Source organism: Oncorhynchus nerka, linkage group LG4 (genome assembly GCF_034236695.1).
Source record: "Oncorhynchus nerka isolate Pitt River linkage group LG4, Oner_Uvic_2.0, whole genome shotgun sequence".
Taxonomy (NCBI): Eukaryota; Metazoa; Chordata; class Actinopteri; order Salmoniformes; family Salmonidae; genus Oncorhynchus; species Oncorhynchus nerka.
This window is the reverse complement of record NC_088399.1, coordinates 41,051,975-41,072,423: the sequence shown is the minus strand read 5'-3', so window position 1 is coordinate 41,072,423 and position 20,449 is coordinate 41,051,975. Positions and strand designations below refer to the sequence as shown.

The window sequence follows — 20,449 nt, the reverse complement described above, 5'->3', positions numbered from 1 at the left end:
CTCCAGCACAATACAGTGAATCTTTACCACCGCTACACCTGGCTATCAGTGGAGCCTTGTCTGGCAGCGAAACAATTGATTCAGCCTCGTTTACTGCCTTTTTAAAAAACGTAGCTGATATTGCTGACCATATCTCCCTGGCATATAACATCATTTATGCAGCAACATATAAGACATTTTTGGACTCACCTTGTGTGCGGCGGTCCTTTGTCAGCAAGTTTAGTCATCAAAAAAAAGTTTACAATTGCGAGTTGGATGACTGTTCAAAACGGATTTTTCCAGTCTGGCCTCCCAGTTGCAATGCTTGCGGTGAGCCACTATCACCGATTCCTTCCAAACAACTCATTGTTGAATTTGCGATATCCAACTTGTTGTTTATGTCCAATGGTTGATATGTTTTATCTATAATTTATCTTCATTATTTATCTTCACATGACAAGGATTAAAAAGGATTTGCCAGGAGATTGTCTACTTGGTTTATGATGATGATGGCTAGCTAAGATTTTGAAAGTATGATGTTCAGCCCAATCAAAGCTACTGTCGATGAGTTGGAAGTGCCCTTCCAAGAAGGCTCAAGGTCATTGGCCACAAATAAAACGTGATTTTATTTGTGGCCCATGACCTTGAGCCTTCTCGGAAGGGCACTTCTAATGTAACTCTATGGCAGCACCCAAAGGGCTCACATTCTTTATGTCTACTCTTACTAAAGGGGAGGGGGGGGGGTAATGTAGTGTCCCCATGAGTGACAGAACACTGAGCTAATCACGGTGCAATGCTGAGCCAATCATAGTGCAATGCTCCTATTTTCTGCTGGCCAGCCCCACCACAACAGAAAGCACTGAGCTAGGCTGAAACACCTGCATGTGGCTTTATTAACTCAATGATCCCCCCAAAAAATGTCATTTTTTGCAAACTGATATGTGACACGTATTAATGCCAAAATAACATGCAAAACAGGCAAGCCCCCCTGATTTAAAAAAAGATGAGGTCGCCACTGCCCTATGCACAGAATATGAGTGTTCAACTTCTTGCTCTATGTTCTTGCCTGGTGGGAGATGACGTCAGTTTATACAGTTCAACAACAAACAGCAACAATGACCACATGCATGGAACTGTGACATGTATTTATTTTGTTACAGTAAGCAAGGACAGTCATAACATGTATTCTATAATATGTTACTGTAGAGTAGACTGAGGTGGGAAGCAGAGACAAATGCAGTATGTTGGAAGCCATAGTGACTCTAGCGGTTTGGATGAAGATCAATCCATTCTAGTGGACATTCATTTAGAGAGTTGTGACTGGATAGAGCCAGTCTAAACAGGCATTGACTTGTACATGTATTTAAAGTGCGAACGAGTAAACAACCGTTTCTAGAGGACACCAGGTATGTCCAGAGCACTCACAAACACATACATCCACACCCACACAACTGTGCACACAGACAGACATAGACAACCACATGAGTGCACAAACACACTATGAATAATTTATTTAAAACTTTATCTCTGCAGACTATTGTTGAGCTGCAGTAAACAGTCATGTCAGTTAAAAAAAAGATACAAAATAATGCTCAAAATAAACACTGAACAGAACATCTAAAGAGAACAGGTGATGGACACCTGTAACATGCTTCTTCTGATCCTCATATTCACAATTCTGTCCATTTATGTGTGCAAACAGCAGTACAGAGGAAAGAAAAAACGAATTCATTCATCATCTCAATATTTTTGCCTTTCATTTGAACAAGTAGGGCACATCTTATTTATTTATGGTACGATTCATAAATATAATCTTCCATATAACCAACGGTGGACGATGCACTCGAGAGATCATTCCGTTTTGCTTTGAGAAAAATGGTTAATCTCCTCAGCATCTGTCTCTGGTCACCACTAACACGACCTGACAGAGGAGGCAATCAGTTCATCAGCTGCCCAAACCCTCCCAGACAGACAGACTGTGTGTCCTCTCCCCAGCTCCCAGCCCAGGGCAACCCGACCCAGAACTCGCCGGCTGAGGCTCACTCAGAGGTTCACAGCCTCATCGGGGCTGCTCTACTTGGAAAATAAAAACTCTTCTTTGATGAACGGGATTCTGGTGAATTAAAACCATCTGTTCTGAAATCAGCGTTTAGTCAATGTTGTGTGTTGTGCAATAAAATACAGCAGCATATTTATGCAAACAAACCCTCCCACTGTGTGATCCAGTCTGCATGTGCTACATGAAAGTACCTCAAATACATAAGAAAAAAAGTACTTGACATTAGAAAGCCAAAACAGTCAGGTGAAATCTAATCTGTCTTGTTCCTGTTGTTTAAGATTCCTTTGCTCATAAATAATGACATTTGGAGGACGACACAGTAACAACGTCACTGCAGTTCCTAGGATAACAATGTCTGTACCAACAAAAGAACTGTACATTTTCCTGAAACTGTCTTTAGCTCTCTGCAATCGGAACATACAAAGAGACAACACAGTGTTTTCTCCTAGTGGGTGTTTTATGAAATTGGTGACCCCAAGCTTCTCCTGTCATGATGACGCATGCTGACACAGGAGGCAGCACTCAGGGCAAGGTGAGGGTACAGTAGGGTACAAAGATTTGTCAATACACAATGCTGGCTCTGACCATTCACCTCTCACAGTAGTGCAGAGCCACATTCGTGGATACAACCTTCCCCCCAAGCTTCTCCCCAACACCCCACGACTCCAGCTCCAGCTTATCCTCATCCTCTTCTCCTTCCTCCTCCTCCCTCTTTCCCCCCTCCTCCTCTTCATACAGGCTGTGTTCTTCAATAGAGGTCTCCAGGGTATAACTACTATAGGCCTGCACCTCACTGTACTCATAGATTGTGGGCAGGCTACTCCGGAGGCCGAAGCGTCTGCGCAGGGCCACTAGGAGAGGCTGTGGCACGGTGAAGATGTCCACGTTGTTGCCCAGGTCCACCCAGGCCAGGCTGGGGAACTGCAGGGGGTTCTTCACCATCTCCGTCAGGTCCTTCAGCACGCCCACCGTCAGACGGTTGCCGTTGATGGCCAGGGTGGTGAGTTTGGGCATGGAGCCCAGGTAGGGTAGCAGCAGGCGCAGGCTCTCATCCTGCAGTTCGGTGAAGCTGAGGTCCACGGCCGACACAGAGTCGCAGTTACTTCGGAGGTAGAAGGCCACCCGGTGGATGTCTCGGCCAGACAGAGGGATGCCAGACAGGTTGACCACATCGTTGGTCAGTTTCTTCTTCAGTGTGGTTTTAAGACTGTGAAAGGAAAGACCAGAGACTGTTAGAAACTACACAGAGAATAGAATTGAAAAGCCAATATTGTTTGCAAGTTGTTTTGGTTCTCAGACTCTAGAGCACAGAATAGCCATTTAGTATACATGATAACAAAGATGAGACCAAGCATCCTATATTGGCAGTTAGGTATCCTCTAGCGTGCAAAAACTAATTATCTTAACTTAATGATCCTGTCTTTATCGATGTACAGAGAGCCCTGTTATGGGGGACTATGGATGTTGTTTAACTTGACATGGGATCAGAGGTCCCACTGCAACCAGGCAGTAAAAACAGATTATAAGGGAACTGGGAGAATTGTTTTGAGAAGTGTTTTTGGTGAATGTCATATATTCGTGTGTGTTTCTCTCTCCCTCCCTTCTTCCTTCAGAACAGCCCAAAAAATGACAAAAATGTCACTTTCCACAGGGCACGGCTGACATTGGCTATACTGTCCCTTTTCCACAGAGCTGTCAGAGGGCAAAGAGGCATCAAACTGGCACTACCGAGAACATGATTTACTCAACTCTATCTCTGCATATAGTAGAAGAGCAATCTGTTTTAAAAGAGGATGGGATCTGTGGTGATGGCAAATTAAGAATATGGCATTTAATGATCATACCAATCTTCAAATGACTGGACTAGTGAAATAAAAAATAAAAGTGTATGGAGAGTTCCAAGTATATGGAGAGTTCCAAGTGTATGGAGAGTTCCAAGTGTATGGAGAGTTCCAAGTGTATGGAGAGTTCCAAGTATATGGAGAGTTCCAAGTGTATGGAGAGTTCCAAGTGTATGGAGAGTTCCAAGTGTATGGAGAGTTCCAAGTATATGGAGAGTTCCAAGTGTATGGAGACACTGTCAGTTCACATCCCTCAAGTGGAGAGTTCCAAGTGTATGGAGAGTTCCAAGTGTATGGAGAGTTCCAAGTATATGGAGAGTTCCAAGTGTATGGAGAGTTCCAAGTGTGGTGCTACTGGACCTTTGACACTGTCATGGTGAATAATCACATCCCTCACTAGCTCTGAGACTAGGCAGAATAGAAGCACTAAACAAAAACCTGCTCCCTGCCATAGTCTGATTAAAAATTCATTTGAAAGCTCCGAGGCAGCTGTACCGTGCGGAGGTGGCACTGGAGTGCAGGACTCTAGATGTGCCATGGAAGAATATGTTATGGATTTGGGGAGAGGGTTGAGCTCCTTTCTCTAGCCTCCAGTAGGACATTACAGTAGGAGGAAGTCAGGGGGAGGAAGTCTTTAAAATAATTGACAATGACAATGTGGGAGAGAGATTTACATACACACACAGCATTTCTGTAGTTCGCTGGGAGGATACACTAATGTGTATACATTAGCCCTTCTCTCTTTTTAGCCAGTCCTGTTTGCCTGGGGGTTTGAACCCCTCTCCTCTTAGTCACAGTCCTGTTTGCCTGGGGGTTTGAACCCCCTCTCCTCTTAGTCAGTCCTGTTTGCCTGGGGTTTGAACCCCCTCTCCTCTTAGTCAGTCCTGTTTGCCTGGGGTTTGAACCCCCTCTCCTCTTAGTCAGTCCTGTTTGCCTGAGGTTTGAACCCCCTCTCCTCTTAGTCAGTCCTGTTTGCCTGGGGGTTCGAAGCCCCTCTCCTCTTAGTCACAGTCCTGTTTGCCTGGGGTTTGAACCCCCTCTCCTCTTAGTCAGTCCTGTTTGCCTGGGGGTTTGAAGCCCCTCTCCTCTTAGTCACAGTCCTGTTTGCCTGGGGTTTGAACCCCCTCTCCTCTTAGTCAGTCCTTTTTGCCTGGGGTTTGAAGCCCCTCTCCTCTTAGTCAGTCCTTTTTGCCTGGGGTTTGAGTCCTCTTAGTCCAGTCCTGTTTGCCTGGGGTTTGAACCCCCTCTCCTCTTAGTCAGTCCTGTTTGCCTGGGGTTTGAACCCCTCTCCTCTTAGTCAGTCCTGTTTGCCTGGGGTTTGAACCCCCTCTCCTCTTAGTCAGTCCTTTTTGCCTGGGGTTTGAACCCCTCTCCTCTTAGTCACAGTCCTGTTTGCCTGGGGTTTGAACCCCCTCTCCTCTTAGTCAGTCCTGTTTGCCTGGGGGTTTGAAGCCCCTCTCCTCTTAGTCAGTCCTGTTTGCCTGGGGTTTGAACCCCCTCTCCTCTTAGTCAGTCCTGTTTGCCTGGGGTTTGAAGCCCCTCTCCTCTTAGTCACAGTCCTGTTTGCCTGGGGTTTGAACCCCCTCTCCTCTTAGTCAGTCCTTTTTGCCTGGGGTTTGAAGCCCCTCTCCTCTTAGTCAGTCCTGTTTGCCTGGGGTTTGAACCCCCTCTCCTCTTAGTCAGTCCTGTTTGCCTGGGGTTTGAAGCCCCTCTCCTCTTAGTCAGTCCTGTTTGCCTGGGGTTTGAACCCCCTCTCCTCTTAGTCAGTCCTGTTTGCCTGGGGTTTGAACCCCCTCTCCTCTTAGTCAGTCCTGTTTGCCTGGGGGTTTGAAGCCCCTCTCCTCTTAGTCACAGTCCTGTTTGCCTGGGGTTTGAACCCCCTCTCCTCTTAGTCAGTCCTGTTTGCCTGGGGTTTGAACCCCATCTCCTCTTAGTCAGTCCTGTTTGCTTGGGGTTTGAACCCCCTCTCCTCTTAGTCAGTCCTGCTTGCCTGGGATTTGAACCTCCTCTCCTCTCCCCTCCTGCTCCTAGGTTGTGTGGGAGCAGGAGCTTCATAAATGGGCTGCCTGTGGTCCTCACATCTGTCAGCCTCTCTGCTCTGGAGCAGCCAGGGAAAGGCATGCAGCAGTTAACTGGAGCTCAGATTTGTGAAGTTATTGATTCCTCGAGTGGGCTATAATTCAACTCCCTCTCTCTACTTCCTACTCTCGCTTTCCCTCCTTCCCTCGATCACCATCCATCCCGCTCTCCCTTCCTCTGCAATCCCAGTCTGGGCTGTTTCAGGTTATTTTGTTCTGTATGTTGTAAGATCTATTTTTATCTTGCTACCCTTTTCTCTCTAACAACCCCTAAGGATTAGAATGGCAAGCTGATTTCCCCACAGAAATATAAGGTGTACTCTGCACCACCTCTATATGGTAATTAACGTCATTGGCATTGACTGGTTGCTCCTTCACTCTCCCCTCTAAATGCCAGGGAGCCCCATCTGTCTCTCCCTAGCTCTCCTCAGCAGAGTGGCTCTGGGGCTTTTGCTTTGTGCAAGATCTGCAAGATGTAGGCTACACTTTCTGAGCCAACAGAGCCATGCATAAACTTTGGTTTTGTGTTCTGTATTTTGGCAGCTTGAGGGCTCAGAGTATGTGGGTATTTCCCAGTTCCTGCTGGAGCAGCCTGCTTTCTCTCCTCATTGTGTGGGCGGAAAGAGATAGGAAAGAGAGAAGGGGGAGTAGAGCGAAGGGGGGATAGGAAGAGAGAAAAAGAGAGTACAGAGAAAGAGCGAGAGAGCGAAAGAGTGAGAGAGAGAGATAAATAAAGAAGGAAAGAAAGAGCCTGTTCCAGTTCGACTGCGACGGGGCGTGTGGGTGGTGTAGGGCAATATTCTCTGTACTATTGTTTTAATGAGGCTGAGAAGCAGAGACGGTCTCAGACCGCCATCCAAATCCACTGCCTCCTAGCAAGGTGGGCAGAATGCCACCCACAGGCCTAGGGCTCCGCTTGGTTCAGACTTATGGACACAACCAACCTTTCTCACTGCCCGTTACCATGAAAAGATCAAATAACTACAAATGTCTTATTGTTCTAATTTCATGTACCCACTTTGCCTGTGGCCAGCAGTATAATTTTACTTGGACCTGCAGTTTCTACAACATAAACAAAGGACTTCAAAGGCAGCCAGATTCTGTCTGCATAATAAGCTAGATGCATCTCAAGAACACTGAGCTTTTCCTGTATTAGGTCTCATTTAACAGCAAATGAGCGAGGGATATCCATCTATCCACTCCAGCAAGAGGGATTTGATTATGCAGCACAGGAACCTAAATGAGAATGGAGTCCCCTTCGTAAAGATATTAGCTGGTTAAGTCCCTTATTTAGGGGACTTTGAGCAGTTCTGAACCGGTTCCGGACAACATTTTTGTGTACAGAGCTCTCTGTGAACGGCGCAACATCAATTGCTGTGAACTCCGTGAAAGCTCTGGTTGTCCATCATCTCATGCCGCTCTCCGCTTTCAGCTGAGATGCAGTATGTGAAATCTGACACCTCATTTACATAGGGAGCGACACGTCACATTTTCTGGCATAGCCAGACAAATGATCGATTTCCTCTGGCTGTGAACCTTGCAGTTCCGCTTGCAATACTGCATATGAAAAGGAGCCTAGCGATTACAGATAAAGTGGTCTCATCTCACTGTAATGTTCTCAGATGGATTTAGAGCTCACAACATTAAGAACTACCAAATAATTTAGTCAAATTGAAACAAGACCACTTTCTCTTGGTCACAGAGGGATGAAATCCCTTTGTGCTAAAGCTAAAATTATATCGAGTCATCAACCATTTGAATGGCGAGAGATGGTGAGATGTTAGCATGTCTTGGGGGTATGATCTTTGACCCTCTTCTCACTCATCCTTATTCACGATTCATTGAGGATTATCCATAATCATGGTAGCATGAGGATTATCCATAATCATGGTAGCATTCACATTAATGTAGCAGCGTTTAGAAACATATTATATTCTTATTTACAATAAAAGTGACTACAAAATTACACAATACATTATTTACGATTCATTTCTATTGGGCACAACATAATCTGAAACACAACCAACATTTCTGCAGTTCACTGGGAGGATGTACTACAGTGGTTTGTCCTTTAAAAGTTGCATCGTACTGCGGCGCAGCTTGCATGGTGCCGCAGAATTCTATGGCACATTATTTAAGTGCCAATTACAGGTAACATTAATGCTAGTTAGTGCTAGTTTCACCACCAGAGGGCATCTTTGAGAAGCATTTGATAGCCTTCAAATCAAATCAAATCCAATTTATTTGTCACATACACATGGTTAGCAGATGTTAATGCGAGTGTAGCGAAATGCTTGTGCTTCTAGTTGCGACAATGCAGTAATAACCAACGAGTAATGTAACCTAACAATTCCAAAACGACTACCTTATACACACAAGTGTAAAGGGATAAAGAATATGTACATAAAGATATGAATGAGTGATGGTACAGAATGGCATAGGCAAGATGCAGTAGATGGTATCGAGTACAGTATATACATATGAGATTAGTAATGCAGGGTATGTAAACAAAGTGGCATAGTTTAAAGTGGCTAGTGATACATGTATTACATAAAGATGCAGTAGATGATATAGAGTACAGTATATACATATACATATTAGATGAATGATGTAGGGTATGTAAACATTATATTAAGTAGCATTGTTTAAAGTGGCTAGTGATATATTTTACATCAATTTCCATCAATTCCCATTATTAAAGTGGCTGGAGTTGAGTCAGTGTGCTGGCAGCAGCCACTTCAATAGTGGCTGTACTAGAGAATTTAAAACCTTTTTTGTATATATGGGACTGATTTAAAGAAGTTTTGCTTCATTAATTTGATTCAAATTATGGTGTTTCTAACCCTCTGGGTTTCCATTAGGATAGATCAGAAAATATGGCGCTGTATAACGTGACAGTCGGGAGTAGGCTACAGTACTTGGCTATTTAGCTAAAGAATCTCCGTGTTGTGCGGGCATGTGGGAGGCCGGGGTTAAATTCCGTGATGCGGGGGAAGGACTAGGCTGTCCTTGTAAATAAGAATTTGTTCTTAACTGACGTGCCTAGTTAAGTAAAGGTTGCACTAAGAGCATAACATTTATACACCCTAATTTTATAATTGTAGTATAACCGATTTATCAAGACCAGCAGCGCAAAACAGTGCTAAAATAGTTGAAGGCACGGTTATCTGTAGCACCACATTTTGCATTGCGATGTGGTGACGGGGGCTCCACTCCGGAGTCTGTCTATCGCTGTCCCTGATTGAGAACCATATTTAGGTAGCCTGTTTTCCTTTGTGTTTTGTGGCTGGTTATTTTCAGTCTTTGTGTGTCTGCACCAGATAGAACTGTTTCGGTTTTCAATTTGTTGTTTTGTTTTTGAAGTGTTCAGTTTCATTAAAAGAAAGATGAACACTTACCACGCTGCGCTTTGGTCCGATCCTTCTTTCACCTCTGAATGCAGTTACAACAGGGTTAATCATAAATCTGTGAAAATATCCAATGGGCTTTTATATAATTCTAAATGAATAATAATAATAATCGCTTTGTTTAAAAAATAACTTTATTTCGGAGATGATTTTGTTTTCAAATCATGGAAAATTAGTGAGAAAAAGGCCATGCGGTGAGACATTGTTACTAGTTTGTAAATAAAGCCTGTTTGTTATCTAGAAGTATTTATGCTAACATCTCACCATTACCAAAAACAGAGACCACATTCATGTATTCATGGCGTGCTAGGAATACGGGACCAAATACTAACATTTTGTGTCAATAATTTGGAACCCCACCGTGTTTTTATTACTTCTGAAACAAATGTCTTTCTCTGAGCAATTAGTATAAACAAATATAACTAGAAAGCACTTCAATCATTTCAAGCCCTATTCCCCCGCTTTTGCTGAATAGGAAAAGAAAAAATCATACGATTTTCACATTTTCATATTTGTACTGTGTTCTTGAGCTTCTGTCCTCAAAAGTGACTACACCTCAGCAATTCAATCTTTCTGGCAGTATAAGCATTACTTGGTATTGTTTACGGACCTCTCATGATAAAATTTACATTTTGATATGACATTTAACAGGTTAACATTTAACAGCTGCTCTGGCTGATTGCCTTTCATAGCTGTTCTTTCCTATAGGAAATAATCCTCTTTTTAATATGGATGTCTATGGGCACTCATTCTCATTATATGACAATCTATGTTATCTATTGAGGAATAGGGCTGTAGAGTCTACGGTAAAATATCCTCAAACACTGGTGTATAAAGCTGAGACGGTAGGCCAGAACTAAAGACAGATCTTTATCAGCTTCAAAGGCTCTGAACAAACAATCCATTCAGTGAAATAGGGTGAGGCCATCACCTGTGATTTAGTGTCAGTTTAAACAGCTCTGGGTTGAGATCATACAGGCTAAGTTATGGCAACATCCATTTCAAGACATGCCGCCACAAATCCAGAGATTTACAGAGCGGGCTGCGACAGCACAGATAGCATGACGTCAACTCATGTCTCAGCCAGAGGAGCTCTCTTCATGCAACCCCTATTCCCTATTTCAGCGCACATCAGCATTCCTGTAAAATTTGTATTCAGGATGTTGGTTAGCATGTGTATTTGTGTACTGTGTAAGTGTTGCTTTTACACTCTAGTAGTTGAGTTCATTCTGGTCACTTAAAACTCTTCCTGGCTGTGGTGATAGCAACTCCAGTAAAGACCTTAGCGGACTCATTGATTTATTTCTTTACCTTCACCCTTTCTCATCCTCTCCTTTAATCTCTACCACACTACTACTGTCTGTCAGGGTCATTTTAGACCCATTGAGGCTAACAGCTATGTTCAGTGTAGCTGCTCTCCTGGTGGACAGAAGGTAAGTGGTCATAAGCGTTGGCCTTCTTTGTCCCTCCCAATTATTTCTCCCTGGGAAAACCCTGGCACGACTTAACTCTCTCAAGGTACGCAACCTATCTTGAAATGGGAAAGTGGGGGATGAACATTTCTGTCACTACTAAAAACTTGATTTGGAAAGAAATGTGGTGAACTTTTACCAGACACTTTTCGCACAACACCTAAAGCGTCTGGGGGTGGGTGGTGAGTGATACATGCAAATGTCGAGGGAATCTTGAAATCTGTCCAACCACATAGAATACACATTCCCCTTCATCTACCCCCATAAATCAGCATAGAGAGCCTAGGAGTAAAGTTATAGTGTTTCAGTGGATATAGACTAATTCCTACTGACCAGTTTTTGTGCACTTCAATATCCAAATCTACTCTAAATGGTGGGATGACTCAGTCTCATATGGTAAATGTAAGGAGTTGCCGTGATGGATGTGGACTTACAGAAACTCACACGTAGTCATTTACCAGACACTCTTATCCAGAGCGACTTACAGGAAAAATTTGGGTTAAGTGCCTTGTTCAAGGGCACAGACAGATTTTTCACCTAGTCGGCTCAGGGATTCAAACCTGTGACCTTTTGGTTACTGGCCCAACACTCTTAACTGTTAGGCTACCTGCCAGCGTAGCAGGTCACTCCAGCAATATGCTCGAAAAGGTGCTCAGGCATAAATAATATGCACTATGTGAGTCTCTCAGGGAACTGCGTCTAACTAGGTAATACTAATTAGAATCCTCCAGGCGGTTACACTTCAGCAGAGCAATGCAAAGACACACGTGACTCATGTAAGCCCAATTAAATAAAGGCACTTGAGAAATATCGTATGTGGATGCTATCCTAGAGGCCCGGTGGATCCATCTGGATCAATGTCTGCTTCATCAACACTTTGGTCCTGAGTTGTTTGTTCAGGATATGGGTATCTGTATTATACATGGGTATTATTTATTTAACTAGGCAAGTCAGTTATAAGAACAAATTCTTATTTTCAATGATGGCCTAGGAACAGTGGGTTAACTGCCCGTTCAGGGGCAGAACGACAGATTTGTACCTTATCAGCTTTGAACGTGCAACCTTCCAGTTACTAGTCCAACGCTCTAACCACTAGGCTACCCTGCCGCCCCATTATACATGATGGATGGTCTGGGTATCTGTATTAAACATGATGGATGGTCTGGGTATCTGTATTATACACGATGGATTGTCTGGGTATCTGTATTATACATGATGGATGGTCTGGGTATCTGTATTATACATGATGGATGGTCTGGGTATCTGTATTATACATGATGGATGGTCTGGCTATCTGTATTATACATGATGGATGGTCTGGGTATCTGTATTATACATGATGGATGGTCTGGGTATCTGTATTATACATGATGGATGGTCTGGGTATCTGTATTATACATGATGGATGGTCTGGCTATCTGTATTATACATGATGGATGGTCTGGGTATCTGTATTATACATGATGGATTGTCTGGGTATCTGTATTATACATGATGGATGGTCTGGGTATCTGTATTATACATGATGGATGGTCTGGCTATCTGTATTATACATGATGGATGGTCTGGGTATCTGTATTATACATGATGGATTGTCTGGGTATCTGTATTATACATGATGGATGGTCTGGGTATCTGTATTATACATGATGGATGGTCTGGCTATCTGTATTATGCATGATGGATTGTCTGGGTATCTGTATTATACATGATGGATTGTCTGGGTATCTGATGGATTGTCTGGGTATCTGTACATGATGGATTGTCTGGGTATCTGTATTATACATGATGGATTGTCTGGGTATCTGTATTATACATGATGGATTGTCTGGGTATCTGTATTAAACATGATGGATTGTCTGGGTATCTGTATTAAACATGATGGATGGTCTGGGTATACTGTATTAAAACACATGGATGGTCTGGTGATGGATGGTCTGGGTATCTGTATTATACATGATGGATGGTCTGGGTATCTGGCTACCTGTATAAATACATGATGGATGGTCTGGGTATCTGTATTATACATGATGGATGGTCTGGGTATCTGTATTATACATGATGGATTGTCTGGCTATCTGTATTATACATGATGGATTGTCTGGGTGATGGATGGTCTGTATTATACATGATGGATGGTCTGGGTATCTGTATTATACATGATGGATGGTCTGGGTATCTGTATTATACATGGTCTGATGATGGATGGTCTGGGTATCTGTATTATACATGATGGATGGTCTAGGTTGGCTGAGCCTTCTGAGAACCAGGGCTTTCTGCTAACTAATCTATTCTTTCAACACCAAACCAGGTATGAAATTCTCTCGTTGTTCTGTATGTTGTTCTTTCTTTCCGTCTGTGTCATGTCTATTGGCGAGATAGGGCACAGATTCTCAGGCCTGGGTGGTTTTAAAAGGAGACACCACAGAGAAGCTTTTCAGAGTGAAAATATTTGACAACATTTTAGTACTGCTGCTGGGCCCGTTGCACAAATGGATGTGCATGCAGTGATTTAGAACTTCGCCACAGGGCCTTGGAAGCTAACATTCAGCAACATGTTTGGTTTGAGCCAAGCTATCATTCCGATTGGGCACGCATATGAACATACACACACAGGCTTTCACCCCTAAACCCACCGCTAAGTAAGTCTCTTCCAACAGCCTCTGAAGGAGTCCTATCCTCCCACCAACCCTTCATGATCCAGCTCTATGAGACCCCCCAGGCTTCTCCACAGGTGTATGCCAGGGTGCTTTAATTAGCCCAGAGAAGGGCACTGAGGTCTCAGAGGGAGGGGAGGAGCAGACTGTATCAGTGCCAACCAACGCCTCCTTCCCTCCACTAATACGCCAATCAGCCACTTCTCATGGGCCCTCCTGACACCAGCACGCCACCGGGTTCCCCTAACACAGGCTGGAGTGGCAGCTCAGCTCAGTGTGCAACGACACGCATCACAATACAACAACATGAGGGATCAGAACACAACATGAAGGAACACACGTACAATAACACAATTTAAGGTAAAGCAAAGCCATGAACTATAAACCGTAATAACCTTTCTCCCACACTCGCTGTTTCCCTTGCTCTCCTGCCTAATAGGATCTACTGTATCTGTACTAAGTTCACAAAGGTTGTTTTTTTCATTGAATGTATAAAGTGAATCATTAATAAAGTGAATAATTGACAGTTGCTTACTCAGTATCTGGAGCTACAAAACCCTGGATCATTGTTATTCTAACTTCCGCGATGCATATAAGGCCCTCCCCCGCCCTCCTTTCGGAAAAGCTGACCACGACTCCATTTTGTTGCTTCCAGCCTACAGACAGAAACTAAAACAAGAAGCTCCTGCGCTCAGGTCTGTTCAACGCTGGTCCGACCAATCTGATTCCGCGCTTCAAGACTGCTTCGATCACGTGGATTGGGATATGTTCCGCATTGCGTCCAACAACAACATTGACGAATACGCTGATTCGGTGAGCGAGTTCATTAGAAAGTGCATCGGCGATGCTACACCCACAGCAACGTTTAAAACATTCCCAAACCAGAAACTGTGGATTGATGGCAGCATTCGCGTGAAACTGAAAGCGCAAACCACTGCTTTTAACCAGGGCAAGGTGACTTTAAACATGACCGAATACAAACAGTGTAGCTATTCCCTCCGCAAGGCAATCAAACAAGCTAAGTGTCAGTATAGAGACAAAGTAGAGTCACAATTCAATGGCTCAGACACAAGAGGTATGTGGCAGGGTCTACAGTCAATCACGGATTACAAAAAGAAAACCAGCCCAGTCGCGGACCAGGATGTCTTGCTCCCAGACAGACTAAATAACTTTTTTGCTCGCTTTGAGGACAATACAGTGCCACTGACACGGCCCGCTACCAAAACCTGTGGGCTCTCCTTCACTGCAGCCGACGTGAGTAAAACATTTAAACGTGTTAACACTGCAGGCCCAGACGTCATCCCCAGCCGTGCGCAGACCAGCTGGCCGGTGTGTTTACGGACATATTCAATCAATCCCTATACCAGTCTGCTGTTCCCACATGCTTCAAGAGGGCCACCATTGTTCCTGTTCCCAAGAAAGCTAAGGTAACTGAGCTAAACGACTACCGCCCCGTAGCACTCACTTCCGTCATCATGAAGTGCTTTGAGAGACTAGTCAAGGACCATATCACCTCCACCCTACCTGACACCCTAGACCCACTCCAATTTGCTTACCGCCCAAATAGGTCCACAGACGATGCAATCTCAACCACACTGCACACTGCCCTAACCCACCTGGACAAGAGGAATACCTATGTGAGAATGCTGTTCATCGACTACAGCTCGGCATTCAACACCATAGTACCCTCCAAGCTAGTCATCAAGCTCGAGACCCTGGGTCTCGACCCCGCCCTGTGCAACTGGGTACTGGACTTCCTGACGGGCCGCCCCCAGGTGGTGAGGGTAGGCAACAACATCTCCTCCCCGCTGATCCTCAACACGGGGCCCCACAAGGGTGCGTTCTGAGCCCTCTCCTGTACTCCCTGTTCACCCACGACTGCGTGGCCACGCACGCCTCCAACTCAATCATCAAGTTTGCGGACGACACAACAGTGGTAGGCTTGATTACCAACAACGACGAGACGGCCTACAGGGAGGAGGTGAGGGCCCTCGGAGTGTGGTGTCAGGAAAATAACCTCACACTCAACGTCAACAAAACTAAGGAGATGATTGTGGACTTCAGGAAACAGCAGAGGGAACACCCCCTATCCACATCGATGGAACAGTAGTGGAGAGGGTAGCAAGTTTTAAGTTCCTCGGCATACACATCACAGACAAACTGAATTGGTCCACTCACACTGACAGCGTCGTGAAGAAGGCGCAGCAGCGCCTCTTCAACCTCAGGAGGCTGAAGAAATTCGGCTTGTCACCAAAAGCACTCACAAACTTCTACAGATGCACAATCGAGAGCATCCTGGCGGGCTGTATCACCGCCTGGTACGGCAACTGCTCCGCCCTCAACCGTAAGGCTCTCCAGAGGGTAGTGAGGTCTGCACAACGCATCACCGGGGGCAAACTACCTGCCCTCCAGGACACCTACACCACCCGATGTTACAGGAAGGCCATAAAAATCATCAAGGACATCAACCACCCGAACCACTGCCTGTTCACCCCGCTATCATCCAGAAGGCGAGGTCAGTACAGGTGCATCAAAGCTGGGACTGAGAGACTGAAAAACAGCTTCTATCTCAAGGCTATCAGACTGTTAAACAGCCACCATTGAGTGGCTGCTGCCAACACACTGTCATTGACACTGACCCAACTCCAGCCACTTTAATAATGGGAATTGATGGGAAATGATGTAAATATATCACTAGCCACTTTAAACAATGCTACCTTATATAATGTTACTTACCCTACATTATTCATCTCATATGCATACGTATATACTGTACTCTACATCATCGACTGCATCCTTATGTAATACATGTATCACTAGCCACTTTAACTATGCCACTTTGTTTACTTTGTCTACATACTCATCTCATATGTATATACTGTACTCGATACCATCTACTGTATGCTGCTCTGTACCATCACTCACTCATATATCCTTATGTACATATTCTTTATCCCCTTACACTGTGTATAAGACAGTAGTTTTAGAATTGTTAGTTAGATTACTTGTTGGTTATCACTGCATTGTCGGAACTAGAAGCACAAGCATTTCGCTACACTCGCATTAACATCTGCTAACCATGTGTATGTGACAAATACAATTTGATTTGATTTGATTTGTCCTCAGAGCATGTGCAGACCAGCTTGCTGGTGTGTTTACGGACATATTCAATCAAACCTTATCCCAGTCTGCTGTTCCCACATGCTTCAAGAGGGCCACCATTGTTCCTGTTCCCAAGAAAGCTAAGGTAACTGAGCTAAATGACTACCGCCCCGTAGCACTCACTTCCGTCATCATGAAGTGCTTTGAGAGACTAGTCAAGGACCATATCACCTCCACCCTACCTGACACCCTAGACCCACTCCAATTTGCTTACCGCCCCAATTTGTTCCACAGACGACGCAATCGCAACCACACTGCACACTGCTCTAACCCATCTGGACAAGAGGAATACCTATGTGAGAATGCTGTTCATCGACTACAGCTCAGCATTTAATACCATAGTACCCTCCAACTCAATCATCAAGTTTGCGGACGACACTACAGTGGTAGGCTTGACTACCAACAACGACGAGACGGCCTACATGGAGAAGGTGAGGGCCCTCGAAGTGTGGTGTCAGGAAAATAACCTCACAATCAACGTCAACAAAACAAAGGAGATGATTGTGGACTTCAGGAAACAGCAGAGGGAGCACCCCCTTATCCACATCGACGGGACAGTAGTGGAGAGGGTAGTAAGTGAAGTTCCTCGGCGTACACATCACGGACAAACTGAATTGGTCCACCCACACAGACAGCGTTGTGAAGAACGGCACAGCAGCACCTCAAGAAATTCGGCTTGTCACCAAAAGCACTCACAAACTTCTACAGATGCACAATCGAGAGCATCCTGCCAGGCTGTATCACTGCCTGGTACGGCAACTGCTCCGCCCACAACCGTAAGGCTTTCCAGAGGGTAGTGAGATCTGCACAACGCATCACCGGGGGCAAACTACCTGCCCTCCAGGACACCTACACCAACCGATGTCACAGGAAGGCCATAAAGATCATCAAGGACAACAACCACCCAAGCCACTGCCCCGCTATCATCCAGAAGGTGAGGTCAGTACAGGTGCATCAAAGCAGGGACCGAGAGACTGAAAAACACATCAGACTGTTAAACAGCCACCACTAACATTGAGTGGCTGCTGCCAACATACTCACTCAACTCCAGCCACTTTAATAATAGAAATGGATGGAAATTGATGGAAAAATGTATCACTAGCCACTTTAAACAATGCCACTTAATATAATGTTTACATACCCTACATTACTCATCTCATATGTATATACTGTACTCTATACCATCTACTGCATCTTGCCATCTTTATGTAATACATGTATCACTAGCCACTTTAAACTATGCCACTTTATGTTTATATACCCTACATTACTCATCTCATATGTATATACTGTACTCTATACCATCTACTGCATCTTGCCTATGCCGTTCTGTACCATCACTCATTCATATATCTTTATGTACATATTCTTTATCCCTTTACACTTGTGTGTATAAGGTAGTAGTTTTGGAATTGTTAGGTTAGATTACTCGTTGGTTATTACTGCATTGCCGGAACTAGAAGCAAAAGCATTTCGCTACACTCACATTAACATCTGCTAACCATGTGTATGTGACAAATAACGTTTGATTTGATTTGATTTACAGGTGTTAAGACATATTTCTGTGCGCATGTATTCTACACTCTTAGAAAAATCTTGTGCTATCTATAAAAGGGTTGTTTGGCTGTCCTCATAGGAGAACCCGTTGAAGAACCATTTTCTGGTTCCAGGTAGAACCCATTTGGGTTCCATGTAGAACCCTTTCCACAGAGTGTTCTACATGGAACCCAAAAGAGTTCAACCTGGAACCAAAAAGAGTTATCCTATGGGGACCGCCAAAGAGCCCCTTTGGAACCCTTTTTTCTAAGAGTGTATGAAAAAACAAAAACTATTCCAGAAGTTTATTATTTGCCATGTTTTCAGTTTCCATGGAAAAGAGTTTGCGTTACATAACTGTAACTGGACACCAGGAAAAGTAGCTGCTGCTTTATGCTGATAAAATACTGAATACTAAATCATGGAAGACTGCGCCCCTGTCTGCAATGTCAAGGCCCGGTTATGAAACCAACATTAAAGTGCAGTGTTGCAAAGGGACACGGTGGTGCTTGATGGTAGTTGGGAGGCAATGGGAATTTGCTCTGTGTAAACGTCAGACCAGGCAGCAACAAAAACACTCTTTGATTCATTCTTCAGGTTTTCTCTCCCTCCATATTTTCCTGTAATCCCCAATGTTTTTTTCTATGCAAGGCCCAAATCAAAAGCTCTAATATCAGATCAATATGTTTTCACAGATATAATCAATGGATCACAACCACAGAGAATGTGGATATCCTAATTTAGAATTTGGCTAACAGAGACGAAATGCTGTAGGTAATCAAGGTCATTCTTGCAGGTACATGTGGTGTGGGAGAGCCCTACCACTCAGAGGGGAGTATGTGGTGTAGATGACTCCCACACTATCTCCAGAGGTAGTGTGGGCGACATCTCTTCAAGAGAGATTTGAATCTAGATCCTTCTCTTTAGACTACACAAGTATCTCTCCTGGACTTAGTTTGTGTCGTCAAAGAAGTGTAGTGTAAAGAGGCCCTACGATGCTGGGCTCATTGGGAAATGTGCCATTCATTATGGATAAGGACCATGGATGACTCCTTAAGTTTCTCTACAAGGTGGAGGCTAGACATTTTTAAACTATTATTTTACCAGGTAAGTTGACTGAGAAAACATTCTCATTTACAGCAATCACCTGGGGAATAGTTACAGGGGAAACTACAAACTGGGGATGATTAGGTGACCATGATGGTATGAAGGCCAGATTGGGAATTTAGCCAGGACACCAGGGTTAACACCCCTACTCTTACGACAAGTGCCATGGGCTTTTTAGTGACCATAGAGAGTCAGAACACCTGTTTAACGTCCCATCCAAAAGACAGCAACCTACACAGGGCAATGGGATATTTTTTTAGACCAGAGGAAAGAGTGCTTCCTACTGGCCCTCCAACACCACTTCCAGTAGCATCTGGTCTCTCATCCAGGGACCAAAACTGCTTAACTTCAGAAGCAAGCCAGCAGTGGGATGCAGGGCGGTATGTTGCTGGCAAAGAACAATGAGAGATTGATTGGATTACCTAGCGTATACAAGAAACTAGACCGACTACTTCATCTATGAGAGGAGGAGACTTTTATACCCAATCAAATGGGTAGGGGACGGACAAAATGAGGCAATGTTCACAGATAAGGTACTTACAATGACATACCACTCTGTTACCTGCTACGACATTTCCCTTTTCATCCTCTATTTCATTCTAAGTAAGCATTTCACTCGACTCTAAAAGGAAGTCTATATTTAGATGTATATTTTCCTCCCACATGTTGTTTACTCATTTCACCTCCTTTTCTCACCTTGAGCATGTCTCTCAGGTTATTAAAGGGTCAGGAGGGATGAGTCAGAGTTGTCATGACCTTTTTGTAGAGAGACCTCAGGGGATGCCTGCCGAGACTCCCTGGAAATAGGTTAAATACATTGAAACAGCCGACACTGGGGAAACAGGCAGATGAGTGATGTAAATAAATAAATGAAGTAGAAGTGCTTCAGTATCATGAACAACTTTGTCCTTGACTCACAAGTCTACTGGAGTCACTGAACAATGGTAGCGACACAACAGGTAGTGGTGGCAACAGAATGACAGAACGCTGTTGTGCTCCTGAGCAGGGTAGCTAATTAACCTGAACTGCCTGGGTAAACCAACGTCAACTTGTATACAATACTGCATGCTTAGCTTAACAAGCAAGCCAATGAAAAGCATACTACAATGTCCTTGTGAGTGTATGAGTGAATTCAAGGGACAGAAATAGGC

At 44.2% G+C, this 20,449-nt stretch overlaps 1 protein-coding gene across 1 annotated transcript in view; it reads right to left on the bottom strand.

Moving 5' to 3' along the window:
* Window positions 1–1,107: 1,107 nt before the first annotated feature.
* The window catches only part of lrrc75bb (leucine rich repeat containing 75Bb), a 65,330-nt gene continuing 45,988 nt past the window's right edge, over window positions 1,108–20,449 (bottom strand). The window contains exon 4 of the mRNA XM_029654069.2: window positions 1,108–3,245. Coding sequence (XP_029509929.1) covers window positions 2,627–3,245 — 619 coding nt within the window. The 3' untranslated portion in view covers window positions 1,108–2,626. The remainder of the gene's footprint in view (window positions 3,246–20,449) is intronic.